This window comes from Lagenorhynchus albirostris, chromosome 8 (assembly GCF_949774975.1).
Source record: "Lagenorhynchus albirostris chromosome 8, mLagAlb1.1, whole genome shotgun sequence".
In the NCBI taxonomy this organism is placed as follows: domain Eukaryota; kingdom Metazoa; phylum Chordata; class Mammalia; order Artiodactyla; family Delphinidae; genus Lagenorhynchus; species Lagenorhynchus albirostris.
This window is the reverse complement of record NC_083102.1, coordinates 43,464,079-43,476,248: the sequence shown is the minus strand read 5'-3', so window position 1 is coordinate 43,476,248 and position 12,170 is coordinate 43,464,079. Positions and strand designations below refer to the sequence as shown.

At 34.0% G+C, this 12,170-nt stretch overlaps 1 protein-coding gene across 7 annotated transcripts in view; it reads left to right on the top strand.

The window, feature by feature from the left end:
- The window catches only part of BBS9 (Bardet-Biedl syndrome 9), a 446,338-nt gene that overhangs the window by 196,743 nt on the left and 237,425 nt on the right, over positions 1-12,170 (top strand). For all 7 annotated transcript variants that reach the window (XM_060156865.1, XM_060156866.1, XM_060156864.1 and 4 more), the window contains one exon: positions 2,919-3,059. In XM_060156865.1, coding sequence (XP_060012848.1) covers positions 2,919-3,059 — 141 coding nt within the window. The remainder of the gene's footprint in view (positions 1-2,918; positions 3,060-12,170) is intronic.

Here is a 12,170-nt window from a genome sequence, read left to right as displayed (position 1 = left end):
GTTTAAAAACTGTAGGAAAAGTCAGTGTGATGAGTGAGTAGGCCAATATTTGAGTATTACAAATGACCAAATTCTTCTTTTCTCTCAGCATTATATTCAGAGAGTTGAATAAGCCAAATAGAGACTGTTTTGCCAACTAAATATCACTGATGGTAGGCAGTTAGGATCAGTTAGGCTCTTTCAACTGAGTTGAAAGCTATCCTACTAGCAACTTTGGAAAGTCTTTAAGTGCAATATAATTCTTTCCTTCCTTATTACAGATACACATATGCATATACTCACACATACCTCTACATGTTTCTGGCTTCAGGTTCTTAGCTACAGTTATAGCCTGAAGAGTAACTGGTAGCCAAATCTGCATTCCAAGTTTCTTAAGAAAATGTAAATCTCAATAGAAATGTGCCACTGATAAACTCCATGTCTAAATACTAGACATTATATTTTGAAATGTTCGGGTTTTAATTTGATGGGAAGTAATATAAAATATTGGCAGTATAATTTTTCTTTTTAAAGGTATGGTTTCCTTAAACTGGTTTCTAAAGGATTTCATACTCTTTTTTCCCCCCCAATGGTAAAACTTTTAAAGCTGCCATCATTTAAAAAATAGCCATAATCATTTTATTAAGTATGAGTGTCATCATTTTTCAAAGTAATGCTTTCCAAATGTCCTGTGAAACAGGTTTACAATTCCTGGAGAGAAAAGAAATTCTGGAGGGGTTCTTCAAATCTTAGCAACTGCAGACCATTGCCCTAGTGTGTGATATTGTCATTAACTGACTTAACTGAGCTGTGAATTGAGTTACAACGTATTTCCCTTCTTGGGTTTATTAGTGCTTGCAATCCATTTGTTTCAATTTCTGAAACATTTATACACCACCAGTTTCTTTAGCTCTGGGTTCTTGGAGTTTTAGGGTAATAATCTAAGTAACATAAGGCTAGTGTTGTTGATCATGATTAATTTTGTTTCACCACAAATTCAGTCAGTACCTGGTCCAAATGAAGTAGAGCCACAGTTTCAGCAGTGTAGTTTTAGAAGAGCATTTACAGCCAAATTTTATTTGAACAATTAGCTCAGACTTTGGTTGAAAGTACATAGAAGATAGCTTCTCTTTGTGCATGTACAGAATTGTCAGAAGATGAAGCATTTTTTCCCTGTTATTCTATTCATTGAAAATGAAGGAACTGGAACTAGGTTTCAGTTTCCTTGTTCTTTCCAGACTGCATCTATTAATTGAGGCTGTAATTTATATATTGTAGAGGAAAAACATTAGTAGGTATATTTCCACAATTTGGGGATATATGGAATATATGAAGTTGGAAAAAATAATGCTTTGTAATATTTTTTGTAGTGTTATTGATAGTTGTGGTCTGAGCAGTAGCTTAGATCACGTTACCATAATATTTTGAATCAAAACATTTCATCATTTTAAAGTACAAATACACATGCCTCTAAAACCTCACAAAATGTCAGGAAATAATACCCTGGGGCTTCTCTGAAGAGACACCAGTTATAGTTTGCATCTAGGATTCCAGGAGAAGTGAATTTAACATCTGTTGGTTATGAGCAAAAAATGAGCTATGTAAAATTTGATGGATAATAGATTATGTTGAAGAGAATGACAAATATGCTCCACATGCTCTGAAAAAGTATTTAATTGGCTTCATATATCAATATGCTTGCCATTGTTGATCTCTTACTATCCTAGTGAATAAGTAGTTCTGAAAAGTGTACTCCCAGCTTGGTTATAGAGTAAACCACACAACTCCAATTGGCATTAACAAAATATATTGCTAATTCTAGGAATCCTATTTGGGATCATGTCTCCAAACTTTACTGCTTCCGCTTTTGCTATTTTTAAGCTGCTCTCTGACTCCACCGTAAAGAAATAAAGGAATTGATGTGTGGATCTATCCAGTAGAGTAGAACATTTTAAGTTTTCCTTTTTTCTACAGTAGTTTACTAAGATATAGTTTTCTGTATATTATCTTTTGTCTTACCCAGTCAAAAATAGAATCCTAGTATAAAAGGAGAGAGAACTAAAGTTGTAGAATTGCTTTACTTGATTTATAAGTAGAGAGCTTAATTTGCTTTGGTTTCAGTTTCATTCTTTGTAAAAATATTAAAAGGAATGATTTTTAAAAACTTTAAATTCTGATATAAAACTCTTCATTGTTATTTATTTATGCAGTTACTTATTTCAATATACCTGTATACTTTCTGAAAAAATTTGAGAATTGAATGACTATGTAAGCCTTTCAAAATGTTGCTTAACAGTGATATGTAAAGTTAAATGGATTGAGAAAAATTCAATTTGTATGAAAGTAATATTCTTCATATTGATGTGTAAAATGACATTAGAATGAACTTCATTAGAACTTCAGTAGGGCAAATTCTGCTTTCATGCTCATAATTTATTGCAAATTGTTAATTGTATTTTGAATCTTCAATAAGTAAAAAAACAAAAATTAAAAAATTTGGGGGGTAAAGAAATGATTAGATATGGTCATATAGAGTCTTCCTGATATAAATTTCATATTCTTTGCTCGTTTTAGCGGATAGTCTTGGGTTAGGGCTAGAGCTTTGAAGGTCTTAAAGACAGTTCAGTAATTGAATATAACTACATATAATGTTTTATATAGCATTCAACTGTGATGATTTTTAAAATATGATATTACTATTAAAGGCAGAGTTTACCCCTATGCTCCTTTTTAAGATTTTATTTTTGCCTTGCACTTTTTGACAATAAAGTAAAAACATAAATTATGATAATGCTTTCCAGTTATTTCAGTTATGCTAAATGAAATGGGCAGGTAACAAACATTTAAACTAAGATATGTTGCTACTATGTACTACTATTAGTAGTACAATATTTTTCTTATTTGTCAAATTTATGAATATATGTTTCTCTTTATTTCAGGCATTCCTCGAGTTAGCCAATGTAAGTTTAGACTTCCCCTGAAATTAATCTGCTTACCAGGCCAGCCTTCAAAAACTGCAAGCCACAAACTAACTATTGATACCAACAAATCTCCAGTCAGTCTTCTCAGTCTCTTTCCAGGTAGGACTCTTGAAGTAACATGCCTGTAACATCAGAAATGTTAAGAATTTAGAATGGAATCCTTCATCAGCAGGTAATGATGGGGTAATTATCAGATAATTGTTAAGTCCGAATATAAAAGTGCCTCAAGGATTTTTTCGTTCTGTTTGCGGGTTCAAAGGAAATAGCTTATATCAACAAGGTAATAAAGCGTACCTTTTAAGTTTGATTAAAATTATTATAATCATTATTTTGCTTCAGTATTCAGAAATGAAAACAACAAATGTTTCTTTTTAGACTGTGGAATTTTTTGGCTTGGAATGTAAATATTTATTATTCATCTTTATTGTAGGTTTTCAAATATATCCCTTTTCTAAGCATGTAAATATTTATTATTCGTCTTCATTGTAGGTTTTTGGAAAGGTACCTTTTGAAAGCATATTCTTATGCCCCTGAAAAGTAACCTCGTAAGTAGGTACTCTATGTGGTTGTGCTGTCTTCAGCAGCTGGAGGGGGCAATGTTCATTCTTTGCTTCCAGTGCTTTAGAAGGGGCTACATGTATAAAGCTAGAATATCACAGTGAACATTATTGGTAATTTGTGAAGGTGTGACTTTCTCCAGGTGTTGGTTTTTCTTTTCGAGTAGCTTAGAAAAGAGAGAGGCATTGATTGGATAAAACATCTTTAGTTGCCAGGGTTTCTAATGTGTCGCATCTATTACCTTTCTTGGTGATGAGGTGGAATTAAAAAAAATAATCTGGGAATTAAATCGACCCTTTTAAATCCATCATTAAAAATCAGCACTGTTGACTGTAAGATGCATCTTCATCCTTGCATTAGTGAATGGATTTAGAATACAAGTATTTCCCACAAGGTTTAGAAATTTATGGTAAGTCAACTTTTGTGTTATTACCTACTTAAAGTGATTAAAATTTATTTTTCATTAATTTGAAGTGTTTTTAAAAGCTTTATTTATATATAACTCTATGAAAAATCTCCAAGATGCTCTTTATTACAGTTAATCTATTTAGTTTGAATGAGTTTGAATGAATGAGAGAGAGTGTGTGTGTGTGTGTGTGTGTGTGTGTGTGTGTGTGTGTGTGTGTAGTTAGCAAATAGTTTTGTACCTTTTGGTTTCTAATTCCCTTTCATTCCCTTTCTTCTTCGTCAATTTTCTTATAACAAATTTGGATTATAAAAAAGGCAGAGAGGGGCTTCCCTGGTGGCGCAGTGGTTGAGAGTCCTCCTGCCGATGCAGGGGACGCGGGTTCGTGCCCCGGTCCGGGAGGATCCCACATGCCGCGGAGCAGCTGGGCCCGTGAGCCATCATGGCCGCTGAGCCTGTGCGTCCGGAGCCTGTGTTCCGCAACGGGAGAGGCCACAACAGTGAGAGGCCCGCGTACCAAAAAAAGAAAAAAAAAAAAAAAAAGGCAGAGAGTCACTACCTTTATAACATCTTATGCAAACATACTAGTTCCTTGGTCTCGTATTCTATCCTGACAACATAGTTGGAAATTGTATGTTGCGTACCAAATTTATTGATGCCTTTGAAAAATGTTTAAGACTCTGGCTTCTGAGTGGTCAATCTTTACTGTAGATGACTGAAACCGATAGAGATTGAATAAGAATGTATGCTTTTGACCAGAGAGGGAAACTCTGTAAGCTATGGATTGGTTAAGAAGTACTAAGGAAAGCTTATAACTCATCTGTCCTGATTTTGGACTCAGTTGTTTTGATGTCACAGGTATCTTAGGCTCGTCAGCATATATTTGCTTCTTATTCACTTTAGAAATGGGACTCAATGACAAATTTTAAAAATTTCCCCTGAGTCAATTTATGTAATATAGTTTGTTCTTTTTTTGAGTTTCCAGATTTGTGTTAATATTAAACATGCTGGAATCCTGTAATTGTTTAAAAGAAGTACTCTTGCTACTTTTTCACTTTTCATGATACGTTTCACTCTTGCTATATATGATGTTAAAGTTGCTATTACAAGTTATTTTTTAACGGAAATAAAATTAATGATATTCATAGAGAAGAAATAAAACTACTTTTAATCTACATCTCTTCCTATTTGTCTATTTCAGTTCTTTTTTTTTTGTATATTTAAAATTAATTTTTGTTATTACAAAAGAAATGTGAAATTTAGGAATGAATAACCAAAAAGAAGAAAATGAAAGTTACTGGTAATTCTTACACCCAGCAATATCTACTTATATTTCATTACATTTCCCTACTCTTTTAAAAAATATTTTTTCTAAGCATTTCATCCCCCCAAAGAATATTACTTTGCATATTGCTGTGAGACACCTTTCTATATAATTAGATTTTTTATTTTATGATTTTAATGATTACATACTATTCTATCATAAATAATTTGGCCAGCATTATATTTTTCTATATTTATGTTGTTTTCAGTGTATTAATATTGTAAATATATTATAGCAATATTTCTCTAAATTTATTATTTCTTTTTTTTTTTTTGCGGTATGCGGGCCTCTCACTGTTGTGGCCTCTCCCGTTGCGGAGCACAGGCTCTGGATGTGCAGGCTCAGCGGCCATGGCTCACGGGCCCAGCCGCTCCGCGGCATGTGGGATCTTCCCAGACCGGGGCACGAACCCGTGTCCCCTGCATCGGCAGGCGGACTCTCAACCACTGCGCCACCAGGGAAGCCCTATTATTACTTCTTTGATGAATATGTAAAAGTGGAATTACTGAGTCAAGCAAAGGATAATAGTATTTTTAAAGCTTTTGAAATATAATGTAAAATTGACTTCCTGAAGGGCCATACTAGTTAACTCTATCAACAGTGTTTGAATGGAGGTGTCTAGTGCCCCAAATACTGGCCAGTAGAGAATATTATAATTATAAAAAGCTTTAATATGCTTAATGGCTATATAGAAAATATTTATTTACATATATATATATAAATAATTATCTGGAGTGATTTTAGCTAAATGTGACTTAAGCAAGGTAATATGTATTTTTTATCTCAAATAAAGAGAGGTCCACAAGTGGGCAATGGAAGCTGGTATAGTGGTTTGTGAATGTTATCAAAGACCCAGCTTTTTTCTTTCTTTGCAATGTGCATTTTCTAGTGTGTTGGCTTGTTCCATGGCAATAAGATAGCTGCTTTGGCTTAAGTCATCATAACTGACTACAGGGCAGGAGGTAGGGGAAAGAAATAGCTATAGCAATGACTGTAACTTTTATCAGAAAGGCATGTTTCCATAAACTTCTTAGGAGATTTCTACTTAGGCCTCAATAGCCAAAATACTGTCACATGGCCTCTTCTAGCAGTAAAGGGGGCTGAGAACTAATGTAGATGGGCTGGGGAAAAAGAGGCTGGGAATAGATGTTAAATTAGCTGACATTCAGTGTATGCCATGATACCAGTAATTTTATACAAAAATTTTACATAAATGTAATAACAGGGCTTCCCTGGTGGCGCAGTGGTTGAGAGCCCGCCTGCCGATGCAGGGGACACGGGTTTGTGCCCCGGTCCGGGAGGATCCCACATGCCGCGAAGCGGCTGGGACCGTGAGCCATGGCCGCTGAGCCTGCGCGTCCGGAGCCTGTGCTCCGCAACGGGAGAGGCCACAACAGTGAGAGCCCCGCGTACCGCAAAAAAAAAAAAAAAAAAGTAATAACAAATAGCGTGCTATTGTAGCAGCCTTTTATGGTACTCAGATATATGGCTATCTTTCCTTGTCAACGAATTTGTATTTTAATGTTTACATAATATTCTATTGTTTAGGGGTGCCATGTACATAGCTTTTTTGTACTTCTCTGTTTCTCTTTGGAGAAATTCCTTGAAGATAAATGACTGAGTTAAAGGATATGCACATTTGAAAACTTTATTCAAATGCCAAAGTTACTTCCAGAATAACTGTATCAGGTTACAAGCCCAACATCAGGGTTTGTACCCAGGATAGCAGCTGGATTTAAAGCTTTTAAAATTTTTGACATGGTTAGGTGAAATATGACATCTCTTTTTAAAATTTGCATTTCTAAATTATTTGTTAGCATAGAAATTTTGTAATTGTTATTAACTACTTGTATTCTTTTAACATATAAGGTTTATATTTTTAGGTAGTAAAATTTATTTTAAAATTTAATTTTATAACTGTTTTATTTAGTTTCAAGTTTTCATGTTGTGCTTAGAATGATTTCTATTTTAAGGTTATAAAATATTAATTATATTTTCTGGTACATTTTAATACATTCTTTAATTCTGAAACACAGCTTCAGAATATTTTTTGTTTTTATAAAAAACAACTTTATTGAAGTATAACTTATGTACACATGTATAAAGTATACAATTTGGTAAGTTTTGGTGTTTGTATATACCTTTGAAACCATCCCTGAAATCATGATGCAGAAAATATCCATCACCCCAAAGAGCTTCCTTGTGCCCCTTTGTGATCCGTTTTTCCCCCATCCCCTGGCAACCACTGGTTTCCTTTCTGTCACTATAGATTAGTTTGCACTTTCTGAAGTTTTATAAAATGGAATTACTCAGTATGTGTTCTTTTTTGTCTGCCTTCTTTCATTCCCTTTTCAGATTATATGACTTGCACATATTTTCTCCCAGTCTATGGCATGTCTTCTCATTCTTTTAACAGTGTCTTTGGAAGAGAAGTTCTTAATTTTGATAAAGCCCAATTTATCTGTTTTTTCTTTTATGGATCATGATTTTAATGTTATATCTGAGAAATTTTTGCCTAACTCAAGATTACAAAGTTTTTCTTGTACATGTTTTTCTAGAAGTTTTCTAGTTTTCTGTTTTCTATTTAGGGCTCTTATCCATTTTAAGTTGATATTTATGTATGGTGTGAGATATGGATAAAATTCATATTTTTGCATATGAGTATCTAATGTTCCAGCACTACTTTTTTTTTTTTTTTTGGCTTCACCACGCGGCTTGAGGGATCTTAGTTCCCCAACCAGGGATTGAACCCGTGCCCCCTGCAGTGGAAGTGTGGAGTCCTAACCGCTGGACTACCAGGGAATTCCGCCAAACTACTTTTGAAAAGACTGTTTTTTTCTACTGAATCACCTTTGCAAAGTTGTTGAAAATCATCTGAATGTATATCATAGGACTATATAAATAATCAGAATGTATATATATATTTCTGCTCAGTTTGTTCCATTGATCTATTTGTCTTTGCCCATCAATATTGCTATATACCAGTAGCATAGTGTCTTAATTACTATATATAAGTCTAGAAGTCAGGTAGCGAAATTTCTCCAACTTTATTCTTTTATTTTCAAAGTTGTCTTGGATGTTCTAGATCATTTGCATTTTCACATGAATCTTAGAATCAGCTTATCAATTTAAAAAATGCCTGAGATTTTGATTGGAATTGGGATTTCAACTGATCTAATTCTATAGATCAATTTGGAGAGAAACAACATCTTAACAATATTGAACATGGTAAAATTTGCTCCACTTATCCTAGTTTCTTAAGATGAAAGTAGAGACCTTCCTTTATTTCGGGCATATTTTATTTTTCTCACTAAGAGTTTGTAGTTTTCAATGTACAGGTCTTACAAATCTCTGTCAGATTTATCCCTAAAATATATTTTGATGTGATTGCAAATTGTAGTGTTTTATTTCAATTTCAAATTGTTCTTTCCTAGTACATAGAAATACAATTGGTTTTTGTATGTTGATCTTGTATCACACAACATTGTTTCTACTAGCTTTCTTTTTGTAGATTTAATCAGATTTTCTACATAGATGATCATGTCATCTGTAAGTGAAAACAGTTTTACCTCTTCCTTGCCAGTCTGGAGATTCAGTTTGTTTATTTTTTGCTTGCTTTTTAACCTTGGCTAGAACCTCTGGGACGATGTTGAATAGTAATGGTGAGAGCAGACATTCAGTCTTTCAGCATTAAATATGTTTAGATGTAAGTATTTTGTAGGTGTCCTTTACCAGCTTGGGGAAGTTCCCTTTTATACCAGGTTTGCTATGGGTTTTATTAGGAATAGATATTTAATTTTTTCAATGCTTTTTCTACATCAATTGAGATATTTTATATCATTTTCTTCTTTAGTCTGTTAATAGGTGGATTACATTAATTTTTTAATGTTAGCCCTACTGTGCATTCTTGAGATAAATCATACTTTATCATGATGTATTTTCCTTTCAATAGACTGTGGGATTTAATTTGTTAAACTTTAGTTTATAATTTTTACATCTGTGTTTATAAGGGATATTGATCTGTAAATTTGCTTCTTTATAATTTTGTGTCATTAATGTGGAGTTTATGGAATGAATTGGAAAATATTTACCTCCCTTCAATTTTTTTGAACAGTGTGCAGAATTGGTATTATTTTTTGCTTAAATAGTTGGAAGAATTCACTAGGGAAGTTTTCCAGACATAGAGTTTTCTGTATGGGATAGCTTTTAAACTACAAATTCAATTTCTTCAAAAGATATAGACCTCTTAGGTTATCTATTTCATATTGAGTGAACTTTGTTAGTTTCTGTCTTTCCAGGAATATGTACATTTCATCTGAGTTGTTGAATTTATTGGCATAAGGTTGTTCATAATATTTTCTGATCCTTTTAATATCTGTAGAATCTGTAGTGATGACAACTCACTCATTACTGATACTGCTAATTTGTGTTTTCTCTCTTTTTTGTTCCTGATCTGTTGACTAGAGGTTTATCCATTTTATCTCGTTTTGAAAATCCAGCTTTTGGTTTCATTCATTTCCTCTTTTTATTTTTTGTTTTCTATTCCTTTTCATTTCTCTCATATTCCTTTCTTCTGCTTACTTTGGGTTTAATTTTCTTTTCTTGGTTAGTTGGTTAATGCTATAAAATTTTCTCTAACTATTGCTTTAGCTGCATCCTACAAATTATGGAATGTTGTGTTTTTAATTTTCATTCAGTATAAAACAGTTTTAAATTCCCCTTTTGATTTCTTTTTTGACCCTAGTGTTATTTAGAAGTATGGTATGTAGTTTCCAAATTCTTGGGGATTTTCCGTACAACTTTTGTTATTGATTTGGAATTCAGTTTCACTGTGGTAGGAAAACATACTTTGTATGCCTCGAATCCTTTTAAATTTGTTGAAACTTATTTAATGGCCCCAAGATAGGACTGTTTTTATAAATGTTCCACATGCATTGGAAAATAATGTATTTTCTTCTGTTGTAGGGTGGGATCTTATGTAAATGTCAGTTAAGGCAAGTTTTCTGATAATGTTTTTAATCTTCTATATCCTTACTGATTTTCTGTCTACATGTGTCAATTATTGAGAGTAGTTTGTTGAAGTCTTCAACTATAATTTGTCTATTTCTTTTCTTTTTTTTGCAGATCTGAAGTTTTTGCTTCATACATTTTAAAGCTCCGTTTTAGGCACATGAAAGTTTAGGTGTATAATGTTCTCTTGATTATTATGAAATAGTCGCGGTCTTTCTTAATATTCTTTGCTCTAAAATCTACTTTTATGATATTAATATAGCTATTCCAACTTTCTTTTGCCTAGTGTTACAGTGATATATATGTATATTTCCTTTTTTTACTTTTAAGATGTTTACATCTTTATATTTAAAGTAGGTTTCTTATAGGTAGCATACAGTTGAGTCTTGGCTTTTTTAATGCAATACAATATTATCTGTCTTTTAATTGGGGTGTTTAGACCTTTTTTTGTTATAAATTTATTTACTTATTTTTGGCTGCGTTGGGTCTTCATTGCTGTGCACGGGCTTTCTCTAGTTGTGGCAAGCGGGGGCTACTTTTCATTGCAGTGTGCGAGCTTCTCATTGTGGTGGCGTCTCTTGTTGTGGAGCATGGGCTCTAGGCACACGGGCTTCAGTAGCTGTGGCACGTGGACTCAGTAGTTGTGGCTCTCAGGCTCTAGAGGACAGGCTCGGTAGTTGTGGCTCATGGGCTTAGTTGCTCCACGGCATGTGCGATCTTCCCAGACCAGGGCTCGAACCCGTGTCCCCTGCATTGGCAGGCGGACTCTTAACCACTGTGCCACCAGGGAAGTCCCTAGACCATTTATTTTTAATGTGATTATTGATATGGTTGGCTTTAAATCTACCATCTTGCTCTTTGTTTTCTATTTGCCTCATCGGGTTTTTTTTTTTCTGCACTTTTTTTTTTTTTTTAAGAATTTTTTGATGTGGACCATTTTAAAAGTCTTTATTGAATTTGTTACAATATTGCTTCTGTTTTTTTTTATGTTTTGGTTTATTGGTCATGAGGCTTGTGGGATCTTAGCTCCCCGACCAGGGATCAAACCCGCACCCCCTTCATTGGAATGCGAAGTCTTTTTTTTTTTTTTAACATCTTTATTGGAGTATAATTGCTTTACAATGGTGTGTTAGTTTCTGCTTTATAACAAATGAATGAGTTATACATATACATATGTCCCCATATTTCTTCCCTCTTGCATCTCCCTCCCTCCCACCCTCCCTGTCCCACCCCTCTAGGTGGTCACAAAGCACTGAGCTGATCTCCCTGTGCTATGCGGCTGCTTCCCACTAGCTATCTGTTTTACGTTTGGTAGTGTATATATGTCCAGTCCACTCTCTCACTTTATCCCAGCATACCCTTCCCCCTCCCCATATCCTCCAATCCATTCTCTAGTAGGTCTGCATCTTTATTGCCGTCTTGCCCCTAGGAAGGCGAAGTCAACCACTGGACCGCCAGGGAAGTCCCCTCCTGCATTCTTTTGAATTGAGTATGTTTTATGATTCCATTTTATCTCCTTTGTTGTCTTACTCACTATACCACCTAGTGTTAATTTAGTTGCTTCTTTGAAGATTATGGCAGTGTTTCTCAACCTTTCTTTTATTATTTTCTCCACAAGACTATTTAGAATCTTTTTCTTAATCAGCCCCTCTGCACAGTTTTAGTACCACAGATAATCCTGTATATCTGTTCATATTCTATATGAATATCTGTTTTTATAGATAAAATGAGTAAGATTTTTCTGAACCCTATAAATTTTTTTTAACATCTTTATTGGAGTGTAATTGCTTTACAATGGATGAACCCTATAAATTGATTTTTGCCCCTTTGGAAGCAATATTTCCCTGTCAAAAATGCACAGATGCATAATACTGTATACATCTTTAACTTATCACAGTCTATCTTTAGGTGA